Here is a 12,679-nt window from a genome sequence, read left to right on the forward strand (position 1 = left end):
AATAAAATGTAGCAACATCAAAGTCGTTACCGAGTACTAAAATCGTTTCCTCGATCTACTCCAGCATATCATTAGAAAAATTCTGTGAAATTAATAAAATAACCCTCTGAACCCAAAAGCTGAATTGTTTTATATACTACTTTTAAGGTGCATAATTGGGTTCAGTTTAAGCCCACTTAACTTTATTGGTCAATTGTTTTTTGAAAATCAATTAAGAGTTACTATTGGCATTATCCTCATGTGCTTTAAATATTTTTTTGCTTTCCATGGAAACCCGATTCTGTTCAACAAATTTACAAAGAAATTATATTTCCATTACAAGCATGAAGAGTGAAAAAATAAAACAACAAAAATATGATTCCTCTGTACATGTACATTGTACAACAACAAAATTGTATTTTTATTGTTGGCTCAACATCAACACAAATGCACCACCCTGATCACCATTCCAAACCCAATGACAACAATAACTTAGATTCAACAATAACAAAACCTGAAACAAAAAAAGGGGGCAAAGGGGTGTGCAATGCTGCGCGAATCTTGACAACGTGGGGTGGAGTGCATGGATCTTGCCGCCACAATCTTGAATCTGGGGGTGGGTGTGTGCACCATATGGAGGGGTGGCACGACGGTTCTGGATCTGAGCTGGGGTGGGGGTGGTGGTTTTGGATTTGAGGAGTAAGGGAGTGTTGGGTTTTTTGGATTCTTATGCGGAGTAAATGTCCAAATGAAAAAGTTTATTATACACATTCCAAGAGTGGATATAAGTCTGGACATGGTTGTAGGAGGAGCTGTATGTTAACTTGATTAAGGCCATGTAAACATTAATTTTGTTGTATGAGTTTATGGATTATAAACGCTATATGGTTGCTGGAATGCTTATCAGAGAATGGTTGAGTGAAGATGTTGGGGGATAGATGGTATATTGGTTTCGGAGGGTGGAGTATACTTTTTTTTTTTGGGGGATATAGAGTTATTATGGTAGATTAGATTTGTAGGCTTGGTTAGTTTTTCGTTTATGCATGGTTGCAATAATGTCCTTCTAACCAATGTTAGCTGATAGATGATGTGTATGTTGGTTTACTTGTATTAGTATATGGGTTATGGTATCTCATGTACCATCATCAATATATTTTTTGTTGATAAAAAAAAAACACATTCCAAGAGTAACTTTAGTAGTTAAGAATATTTTATATTTTACTAATATTATGTGATATAATTTATGAAAAAAAAGGAATATATACGAAATAAAAAAAATTATCATATGGTAAATTTATTAATTTTTTAAAAAATATTTTAAAAATTATATTAATAAAGATTTATGATTAAATCACAATACATCTCCATTAAATCATAATTTATAGACAAATTTATTCATTAAGCATGTGCATAGATATTCTATTTCCAATATTTCCAAGTATGTGTGTTTGATTTTTTAATATTTGTAAAATGTATCTCGCGTCACTTTTTATGTTATATAACATTTGTAATTTTTCCTGCTTTCCCTTTTATAGCTTCTTTTTTTTTGTCCCATACCAAAAAAATATATATTATCTAATAATTATTACTAATTCTTTTTATAGTATTTGGATGAAAAAAGAGATAAAGGAACAAAATAATTATAAATTTCCATTTAATTATTTTTTTGAAGAAAAATAAGGAGAAGATAAGAGAATTAAAAATCTTGCACACTAAATTTTGTCGTCTAAATTGAAGAATTTAAAAGAAAATCTCTTCCCAGTTCTTCCGTTTTCTTCTTTAAACAAATCCGAACGTTAACCAAACATAAAAATATATATATTATTAACTGAAATAGAATCTCAAAAAAAAAAAAAAAAACTGAAATAGAAAGAGTAAAGAAAAAGTTGAAGCGCAAGCATGATTTTCCTTTTTCAAATAGTTGACAATATTGTGTCTTGTGATTTGTGAACTTTCTAGCTCAGGGTGACATGTGGCTTTGTCAATATTGATTTTGTTGACAAGTATTCTTTTTCATCCCCATAACTTATCTTATCCTATGTTTCCTAAACAAGAAATAAAAGAATTTTTTTTGAAAATTTAAATTAGAAAAAAGAGGTGAAGGAAAAAAATTTAATTTTTGTTTGTTGAAGTTGATTTTTTTAAATTTTTCTCTTATTTTTTTTCTTCGATCAAACAAAGAAAAAAAAACCATTATTACGTGTTTTTTTTGTTTTTTTTTTCAGTTTAACTCATTTCAAATAAACCTTTATTTGATAAGAAAAGAAAGAAAATAACAAAGAAATGAAAATTTTGAAATTTAAATTAAAAAAGTGAAAAAAGAAAAGTTAATTTTTTTCTTGAAGTCAACTTTTTTTCAGTTTTTCTTTCCTTTTTCTCTTTAACTAGACAAAGAAAAAAATATTATTATACTTATTTTCTTTTCTTTTAATTTTATTTTCTTCACTTTTACACTTTCCGGAACTTTAAGAATTATATTTGTGAAAGTTTTTAATTGATTAAGAATATAAAACTTTTCTACTAACATGCATAAAAAAAAAAAAAAAAATCATTGGACATTTGGGATTTTAGACCTTTATTTTTAATCCCTCTCTGGAAATTTCCAGCACCGTCATAACACGTTCTCTCTCTAGAATCTTCTTTCTGGCACCAACTAAGTAATCTAAGCTCAAAACAAAAACAACTTCCTAACGTAGTCAGAGTCAAAAACATTGTTCACTTAAACAAATTCACACATAAAAAAGCAACCATTAACATTTAACCATACTAACTAGTAGTACTTGTGTTGTGCCACTCAAACTAAACTAAACTCAATTTCCAATTTCCTTAATCTTGTTGTGTTGATGTACATGGAGAGAATTAGAGTGAAGGAGGAAGAAGCAGTGACATGTGGTGGTGGTTCATCATCATCATCATCTTCGTCTTCAAGCTTTTCTCCACAGCCTATGGAAGGGTTGCACGAGGTGGGTCCCCCTCCGTTTCTGAGCAAGATCTTTGACATGGTAGAAGATTCTTCCACGGACTCCATTGTGTCATGGAGCATGGCTCGCAACAGCTTTGTGGTGTGGGATTCTCACAAGTTTTCTGCTGACATTCTGCCTCGTTACTTCAAGCACGGCAATTTCTCCAGCTTCATTCGCCAGCTCAACGCCTATGTAAGTACTGACTTTGTTCTTTGAAATTTTAGTTTGTGACCAATTACATGCATGGTGTTTCATGTGCTTAAGGGTTGGTTGATGTTGTCCCTTTATTTATGGGGTTTCATTTAATGTGTAGTGTTTGGATTAAAGATAGGTCGCAAAATTGATTTTGGCTAAACTTGATTTTGATTTTGGCTAAACTTGATTTTGAAATAATGCGATTTATGTTTGAATCTTTTCATTTAAGTAATATAGACAAGTTAGTCGAAAAATTCAGTGTAGAATTTTTTATCCAACTCAAAATTTATTCAAGACTTAGAATCAATTCCTAAATGTGAAACCAAATGAAAAATTTCCCAAGTTATTATGGAGAATCCCACTTGAAACTTAACACAACACTTGTTTTGATTGATTTACAGTGTTTTTGGTTCTATCTTGTTAAATGAAAACACACACATTCTAATGCACCAAACTGAAAAGCAAATATTTTGTCTCATTGGGATGAAAGTCAGTTAATTACATTGAATGTAACCTGTATCCAAACACTCATATTATAGTTTTTAAACATGATTCCTCTATTTTCAATGAATTTTCAAACATGCTATTAATGTTCAGCCTCCTATGTAATCTTTTTTTTATGTTGATGGATTTTGATCTTTTTTGGGTGACGACAATTTTTCTTTTTGGAGATCTAAGGAAGGGGTTATAATAGGTCTTAGAGGAGAATGTGTATTTACAACTTATATCTTAGTATAATTGACCTTGGATCTTTTGGTTCATGGTAGTCCACTTCTCTTACCAAACTTTTGTTGGTTAGCCTTATATATACTTCACATAGCAATTCACATGACATTATTGAATGATATAAGTCTGGATAAGAATTAACAATAGTCTAGAGTGCCTTGGTAATCCTTTGTTCTGATAGAATCTAGATTTATGCTATCAGTTCCTTTGTTTGGATAGCATCTAGGGTTGGTTAGACAAATTTTGATAACTGTACAATCACTGTCCCTTGTGTGGATGCCATATCACTTAAATTACCAATAGGGTATCCTTTCACAATTAATTTGTTCGTGAACAATATCATGTAAAAAATTTTTTTCTAATGATTTGCTCAAATATATTCTGACTCCTAATTTCTTGTAATAATGGCTATATAAGCTCAATTAAATAGTTAATTATATAGGCTCCATCAAAATCATTCCATGCTTTTAAGGATTTGCCGATGCCATCACTTTGTTTTTGGGTTTTTGTTTTGATTAATCTTAATTTTCAGCCCCCATTTGAATACTTATATGAGGGTAGTTGGGAGAAGTAGCCACTTCTGGGAAAGCTCTCTCAGCTTGTAAGATGAATGAAATACACTTGTATTTTAATGATTTTTCATAATCTTGCCTGCTGTATGAAATTTAGAATAAGTACCCATTTTGTCCTGTCAAATATTTATGAGTGTCTTCAATTTGGTTCTCAAATCATAGACATTCCTAAATGGGTCTTCAATGTATGATTAGATCCAACACTGACATTGAAGCACTAATTCGATGTAAAAATTAATATTGGAAGTTTATTTTAAAATATTTGATAATCAGAATTGAGTGTCATGCTTTAAGTTTATTCTTTTTTCTTCTGTATTCTAGAAACATAAGACTTAACTATGGATGATTAGTACACTAGTATTATCTGTTATTGTTTACTAGTTAGTTGAACGTGACTTTGTAGAGTCGATCACTTACTTAATGTTTTACATTGATCATTGACTTGGACTAATTTGACCAGTCTTTGTCTTCTTGCCTTTTTTGTTGTGTGGAAATGTACACAGGGGTTTAGGAAAGTTGATCCTGATAGATGGGAATTTGCAAACGAAGGTTTTTTGGCAGGACAAAGGCACTTATTGAAGACCATTAAGAGAAGAAGAAATGTGTCACAGAGTTTGCAACAAAAAGGAGGAAGTGGAGCTTGTGTTGAAGTGGGGGAGTTTGGACTCGAAGGTGAGTTGGAGAGGTTGAAAAGAGACAGGAACATTTTGATGGCAGAAATTGTGAGATTGAGGCACCAACAACTGAACTCAAGGGAACAATTGAATTCCATGGAGACCAGATTGCAAGCCACTGAGAAGAAACAGCAGCAAATGATGAGTTTCCTTGCAAAAGCACTGAGTAACCCATCTTTCACGAAACAATTAGTCCAAAAGACCCCCCAAAGCAGAGAAGTGTTGGGTGTTGAAATCAATAGGAAAAGGAGACTGACTGCTAGTCCAAGTGTTGAGAACTTGCAACAAGATGATCAAGATTTGGCAACTTTGGATTATCCAAGCCATGATCGAGATTTGGCAACTATGGAGACTGATATGGACACTTTTTTCTCACCGGCTTATGATAATGAACTTAGCAGTGAAACCAATGAGCCTGCATCAATTTCGGTTGAGGATACAATCTTGGAGGACTTTCTCAACAAAGACTTGGTTACTTGGAATCCGGAGGATGAAGTTATAATTGGGGATAGTTCCCAAGTCGATGTGCCGGTGGAGGATTTGGTTGCAAACCCTGATGATTGGAGTGAGCAATTGCAGGACCTTGTGGATCATATGGACTATCTAGGCTAAAAAAACATAGAGGGATGAGAATAATACTATTATCATGTCCCCAGCTTGGTCTCTTTAATTTCTTTCACATTGCAACATGGTGGTACAGCTTGATACTTTTGTTACTATTTTTGGATTTGGTTTCAATTTTATGTGATGTTAATGATAAGTGTGAATTGTTTTTATGCAGCAGGGAAGGTGGTAGATGCAGAAGAACCAAACAAATACTGCTCTTAATTGGATCCTTTATTAATTTTTATGAATATTACTTGTGCTAATGCTACAAATCATTTAATTGATTATTTGGATGACCTATTTGTTTGCATTTTATGTTATGCAGGAGAGATCAACCGGGGGCACTTCAAGGTTGTGATCCAAATAATTACCGAGCATTGTAATGGTATCATTCTGCTGCATAGGATCATTGGCTGGATTTCATTGTTCAGGATCAGGAGGATAAAAACTATAATCTAGTTCTTATACCAATGGCCTTCATGGAACCACATTTGTTCCCATTCTTTTTCCTTCAAAATTGGATATTATTGGTACTTGGAATGGTTCTTGCTCAATTAATAAGTGAATAATTGAATAAAATTTGTCACTGCTTCATATTCTATAGGTAATTTGTAAGGTTATCTTCTCTGGATTATTGTCATATTAATATATATTTTTTTTTTCTATGGGAATCTAAGATTATATCAAGAATTTACAATAACTTATGGATCATGTTTTATTAATTGAGTTAATTTTTTTTTATCATTATATCAATATATAATAGTTTAAGATTTGGTAGTGTGACGTTAAATTTTCAAATTACTTAACAAAGTCTTAGTTTGACATCTTAATGATTATTTTTTTAATAGATATTCCTTCAATTTCTAACCAATTTATTATGTAAAATCTATAAAATTAGATGCATTGTCGGTATAGTACGAAATATTTATCTTAGACGTCAAGAAAAAAGCTTTATGGTTTGTGTTTTAAAATGAGGTAGGAGATATGGTTTTTAAGCCAACCTAATAGGTCATGTATAGATGCGGCTAAGTGTAAGTTAAGTGTAATGATGAGTACTTTATAGAGTTACTTATGTCCAATAAGCAGGGTAATGAAAATCAGCTAGAGTATTGAGCGGTCCAGATGTTGGGTCAGTGAGTCATAGGTTTAATTGATAGTTCACTTCTTGATTTGGTAAAAAATTTAAAAATACACTTAATTTAGTGTGATTATTCATATTTTTATACTTTAAAATTAAATTTATTGTCATGAAAAAATTATAAAATATTATATAATTATTTATTACTATAAATTATCATTATTTTTTGGGTATTATCATTAAATTAAAAAAAAAACTCTTATTTTTCAGGATTAAATACAAAAGTTATCGAATGATCATTAATAAAGATATATAAAACACATAAATATTAAATCATATCATAATTAATATGATGATAATTAGTTATTATATATTTTACCAAGATAAAAAGATATTATCGGAACATATTATCAATAATTAGCTATTAACATATTATAGGAACTGGGAAAAAAACTCTATCGAGTCAAATCGGATCAACTTATTTGGATCACCAGATCAATTCAGATCAAACTAAATCAAATGTATTTCCAATCCTTCACCTTAATCGAATCACTCAAGGACATCAAATCTAGTCTAGCTGGTTGGGTCACATTAGTTTTTATAACCATGCCAACAACATTAACTCTTTGTTTATTGTTGGTGTTAGCTCTAAAAACAGAATGGACATAAGTCAAACAACATTAACTCTTTGTTTATTGTTGGTGTTAGCTCTAAAAACAGAATGGACATAAGTCAAACAACATTAAGGCTTTGTTTGTTTTTTGGTCCATTAAAAATTTGTGAAACAAAAATAGGAAGAATAGAATATATGTTTCATACTTAGAATATTGTTTGCTAACGATGAGAAAAATGGAGATTGATAACCTAAAAGTGTAATCTTCAAAATAATCTTTTGTGATTTTACACGGCGTTTGGTATCCATGAGAGTGTGCGGTGGAAGTGAAAATGCCTCCTTTTCATATAGACTGAAAGCATCAGTGAAAGTTGTAAAAAAAAATGCTAAGTCCACACAAATTTGAGTTTCACCTCAAAAATAAAGTGAAAGAGGGATGAAAGTGCATGGTAATCTTATAACTTTTTATGCTTTCAAAACTACCCTTTTACCTGGTGGGGATCATGGCGTAGAGGGTACCGTTTTTTTAGTTTTGAACATGGGGTAAAATGAGAATTACATATATACTTGATTTTCTTTTTTATTTCTTACCTACTAAATCATTTTAATTCAATTTTTTTTATTTCTTTTTAACTATTTTTCATCTCTGCCAAACAACCTCAATTTTCATTCTCTTTTATTTCTCTTTTATCTATTTTTCTTCCTTCCAACCCAACACAGTTAGAGTGAAAAATAAGACATGAATTTACTTTATAAGATAAAAATATCTTTACAAAAAAACATCATTTTTTCTTATTAGATAAAAATTTCAGCATTTCAAAGATATGATTTTTCTATTTAACTAAATAATTGAAGAGAGAATTTAACACTTCATTCTCGTTTTTATTTCTCTTGCTCTTTGTTGAGTTGAGTTAGAGAGAGAAGGAGAGAGAGAGAGAGAGAAATAGAAAAGAGTAAAATAAGGATGATAATTTTGGTGGTTTGGTTGGAACTTATTAGAGGAAAGAGAGAAACTTTTTCTTGCTCGAATCTATGACTAAAACTTCCCCTCATTCGAAACGTGTAATTGGGAATCAAAAGAGAGATCTAACTCGATCTAAAACTCCACATTGGAAGATTTCTATTGGGGAACCATTGAAGTCTATATATTTTCAGTTGGCAAAAATCCATTTAGTTTCAAGCTAAGAATGAGAGAGAATCTTGGTGTGATGTGAGTAATAAGATCTTGAATTGAAATAGCTGTGGTCGTTATTTTGTTGTTTTTCAGCTTAGTGCTGAAGAATCAACTCTTTTTTTTTCCTAATCTGTTAGCTATTGTGTGGTTAACATTTTTTTGTTTTTCATAAATATGTGACAGTCTCAGAAGTCATGCTTACATATATAAAAAGAAATTACTTCATGACATGATCTGCATTAGTTTGGCAAAGTTAATTGTATCATTTAAATGAATTTTTCAATTACTACTTGTTGATGGCAAAAATTTACATGACTTATTGTGATTACATGATTAATAGGTTTGACTAAATTAGCAATCTAAGAAAATTACATTGGGTAAATATTATTTTATGCATAATAATAGACTTAATAATTTTTACAACTATAAAATAGGGGGTTTTATATATTATTTATGTAAAGATATTTTATTTTGTAACCTCACAGTCTTAAAATGACTATTAGATGTTGTACTCTAGCCTCTTCACACTATCATATTTGAGACTAAGGGATTATGTACCTTTATGACCATTACATATTGTACTGTCTTCATGTTATCATGCTTGAGGCCGAGGGGTTTAGCGTACCAGACAACGTTGTTATATCTGCCTAAGGTATATCTCCAAAGATCTTGAAATAACGGGTGAACCATGATATGGGATAATCACCTCCCAAAATATCGAAAGCATACTCAAAGGCACGAAGGGGGATATATAAGACCCCAACGTTAGCTTGAGAGGGACTAGAACACACACTGGAATGCTTAAGTTAGGTGTCCCAAACCCTAAGGAAAACCTATACCAAAATAGTTTTGATTTTAGTCTTTTAAAGATTTTTTTTAGTTTGCCGTTGTTAAGTTATGAAATTAAATGGTGACATAACAATAATGTAGGTAACCCCATTAATTTGTCATATCATTAAGGAGTATGATAAGTCAACCATGTGTAATTTTTTTAAAATTGTATTTTAAAATTATTATCAATTCAAAATAGTTATTGACATTATATTAGTTTATGAAGAATTTTAAAATAAATTATCAAAAAAATTAATATAATTATCCTATCAAACTAATTATAGATTCAATCAATTATATATAATAATTTTATCAACTTTTATATTTGAACCACACGATTATTTAATTCAAATTGATAGTGTAAACTTTTATATATATATAGTGCAATATATTAAATTCAATTTTTTTTAACATTACTTATGGTGCTTACATGGTCAACTACTTTAAACTAAAACAATTTGCACACATGTGGAATATCATTGAAATGCTGAAATTTGGCTTTTGATATAAGGGATTGGTGGAGACTCTTAATTTTCAATTGAACTAATGCCTTTATTCATGTATTTCAAGTGCGTTTCCTTTCTTTTCTTCTGCAATTGGTTCAATTTTTAGCTGTCTTCCAACTATATGAATCTACGGATCAAACATCATCATGAATTATTAAATTCAGATATATACTAGGCTTGTATCTTATAGAGAAAATAATAGACGGAAGCAAACCTTTGGTTCTACTAGAAAGAATGATAATTAATGTCTTCCACCAAAGTAAAGCACAAAGAGTTGTGCAAATCATTGTCTGTGCAATTTGGATGGGAAGAACATGGCCCCGTTCATGTCATTTTCCAAAGTCATTGACTCGTATCAAGGAAGCACGAATAGAACAAAAAGAAAGAAAAGAATTGTAAAACATTAGAAAATGCAGCAGATCGTAGTGTTGTCGTGATGCCTGTAGCTATAGGAAATTTAGACAACAGTTGTGGAAATAAAAAAGAATCAAAGGAAAGCAAGGAAGTTTAATTTCAGATGGAAAAGGATTGTTACAATCCAATGAGACTCAGCAAGTAGGTAAGAGAGAGAGAGAGGGAGAGGGAGAGATTACAAATAAATATCTTGTAAAATGATGTTTGGAAAACACTAATTATTTTTTCTTGTTTTATTTTAAGACACAAAAACACCTAGTACTTGTGACCTCGAGTCAAATAAGCTTGCTTACAAAAAAGAAAAGAAAAGCATATAGTCCATGCGTTCAAGTTTAGTTTTAACATGGCACTTTTACTTCGTATAATTTTTCGTTTGTTTTAATGTTATTACTTATTAGACTAAGATTCGTTAAGTCTCATATTTAAGTTTTATGAATAAAAAGATGTATAATTAAAAGAAAAAATTTCATTAAAAATGATTGAACTTGTCTTAGATGCATGTTTGCATTTGTTGGAAACAATAACCACAATGAAATTTAAACTTAAAATTTCGTACAAATTTCCTAAATTTATCACCACTAACCTAATTCTAATAGTTTTCTTTTACATAAATATACATTGATAAAGTTTCGATACTTAATTAAGTATTTAGAAGAAATAAGAGTTATTTTTAATGATTTTTATACTTCAAAAGAATATCTTATATAAAAAAAATAGAATTGTATTTTATAATATTAAGAAAATATTTATTATTTTTTCTAACTTATACTATAAACTTAAATACTCAATTATCTTTAAATTAAAAAGTTAATTGATTCTTATTTCTTTATTTTAAGTTTTAATAGAGTCTAACAAAAAAAAAAAGTTGACAGAGTCATATGTTATTAAAAGACATTTGTCTGTAATAATGGAGGTTGTATTTAACATAAGAAATTAATCTCTCATAACATAATGAATTAAGATTCGAATTCTGGTTGTAAGAAGTGTTTATATTTAGTATGCGTGTCTCAAACATGATTATTTTCTTAAAGAAAAAACCCGTGGATAAAAAAAGAAGTCATTTGCCCGTGCTAGTTTGTTTCTATTAAAGGTGGAAAATATTAACTTCCAATAGACAACTATAGCTGAAGTATGTAAGTTATTCTTATCCATAAATAGAAATCAACATCATCATATCTGTCAAAGAAGATATTCACGGAGATTCTCACTTTGCATTATCCACGTTGTTTCAAGGTTAGGCCTAGACTTAGGTTAAGTAGTATGATATTATAATTGTCCTGTTCACTGTTCTTTCGCTCTATGATCATTTTCGTGCTTGTCCTACTCCTTGATCACATAGGAAAGAATAGTATGCATGCTTCATAGTGCTCTAGCCTCTATGGTTGTGCGTCCCAATTCTGGTGAATATACACCCATTTTCCTCGCATGCACGAGTACCCATCCTTTCACTCAAATACATTGACGCACAATATACCACCATTTATTTTGTCCATTTTACAAACTCTAGATTTTCTAAATCATTGTGTGAATCCATTAACGTTCGTGTCCTACTTATATCATCAAGTGACATTTCATTGACGTTGAATTTTGTTATTTAATCATTAGATTGGGATTTTCATCACCTAATTAAATTATGTTTCATTTGATTAAAAAATTAATTCATATTCTATCACATAATTTCATTTTATATGCAGTATATTATTTCACCCCTAAGTGTGTTGATCAATTGTTTTGACTTTTGAGTTTTAAGTATGTAATTATATATGTTAAATACTTAAATTTTTTTTATCATCCATAACTATACTACAAGCAAGATTGTACGTGTCTTGTTTAACTGATTTAAAATTTAATAATATAATCATCAAGGGATTCAACGGCTAAAATATTATAAAGGGTATTCAATGGCTGAACTATTATAAAAATAATTAGTAAATAATGCAAATCTTCAAGCTCTTATTTCTAAAACAATATATATTATAATATATATTTTTTAAAATTATTATTGTAATAAGAATTTTTTATTCATTAGTGAGAGTTTAAGATATTTTTATAAATTTTGATTCTTTGGATCAGTTATAAGATTAATCCTATAAGATTAATCCTCGATTCGAAGCTTAATCTCATCACTCCTCTCCAAAGATCTATTTTATAAAAATCAAATTTTTGTTAACAAACTGATAATGTGATAATGTGTTGTTAACGGATTAACATTCATCTGTTCATATATAATTATATATTATAATAAAGAAAAGCAAATGTATTGGATAAAATGCATCTAATTGCCTATATCATCATTCACTAGCGGACAAAATACAATCTCCACTCTTGATGTAGTGTTCATATCCCCC

General features: G+C 30.0%; 1 protein-coding gene across 5 annotated transcripts; it reads left to right on the forward strand.

The window, feature by feature from the left end:
• The first annotated feature begins 2,569 nt into the window (after nucleotides 1-2,569).
• On the forward strand, nucleotides 2,570-6,294 carry HSF-30 (heat stress transcription factor 30). 5 transcript variants are annotated; one of them, XR_417929.3, is made up of 3 exons: nucleotides 2,570-3,134; nucleotides 4,939-5,803; nucleotides 5,894-6,294. XR_417929.3 is itself a non-coding variant. In NM_001317487.2 (2 exons), the coding sequence occupies exons 1-2, from the start codon at nucleotides 2,823-2,825 to the stop codon at nucleotides 5,719-5,721; spliced, it is 1,095 nt and encodes a 364-aa protein (NP_001304416.2). In that variant the 5' UTR covers nucleotides 2,611-2,822. The 5 variants fall into 5 exon arrangements, 1 of the variants encoding a protein (NP_001304416.2); XR_417930.3 differs by having other exon boundaries at nucleotides 2,572-3,134; nucleotides 4,939-5,800; nucleotides 5,891-6,294; XR_417931.3 differs by having other exon boundaries at nucleotides 2,572-3,134; nucleotides 4,939-5,800.
• The last annotated feature ends 6,385 nt before the right edge of the window (nucleotides 6,295-12,679 follow it).

The sequence above is a fragment of the Glycine max genome, chromosome 14, assembly GCF_000004515.6.
Source record: "Glycine max cultivar Williams 82 chromosome 14, Glycine_max_v4.0, whole genome shotgun sequence".
NCBI classification, from domain to species: Eukaryota; Viridiplantae; Streptophyta; class Magnoliopsida; order Fabales; family Fabaceae; genus Glycine; species Glycine max.

Bases quoted from the DNA above. Each gene is read 5' to 3' on its own strand.
- HSF-30 (NM_001317487.2), top strand. From the start codon at position 2,823: ATGTACATGGAGAGAATTAGAGTGAAGGAGGAAGAAGCAGTGACATGT. The intron at 3,135-4,938 runs GTAAGTACTGAC...AAATGTACACAG, and splicing joins TTCGCCAGCTCAACGCCTAT to GGGTTTAGGAAAGTTGATCC.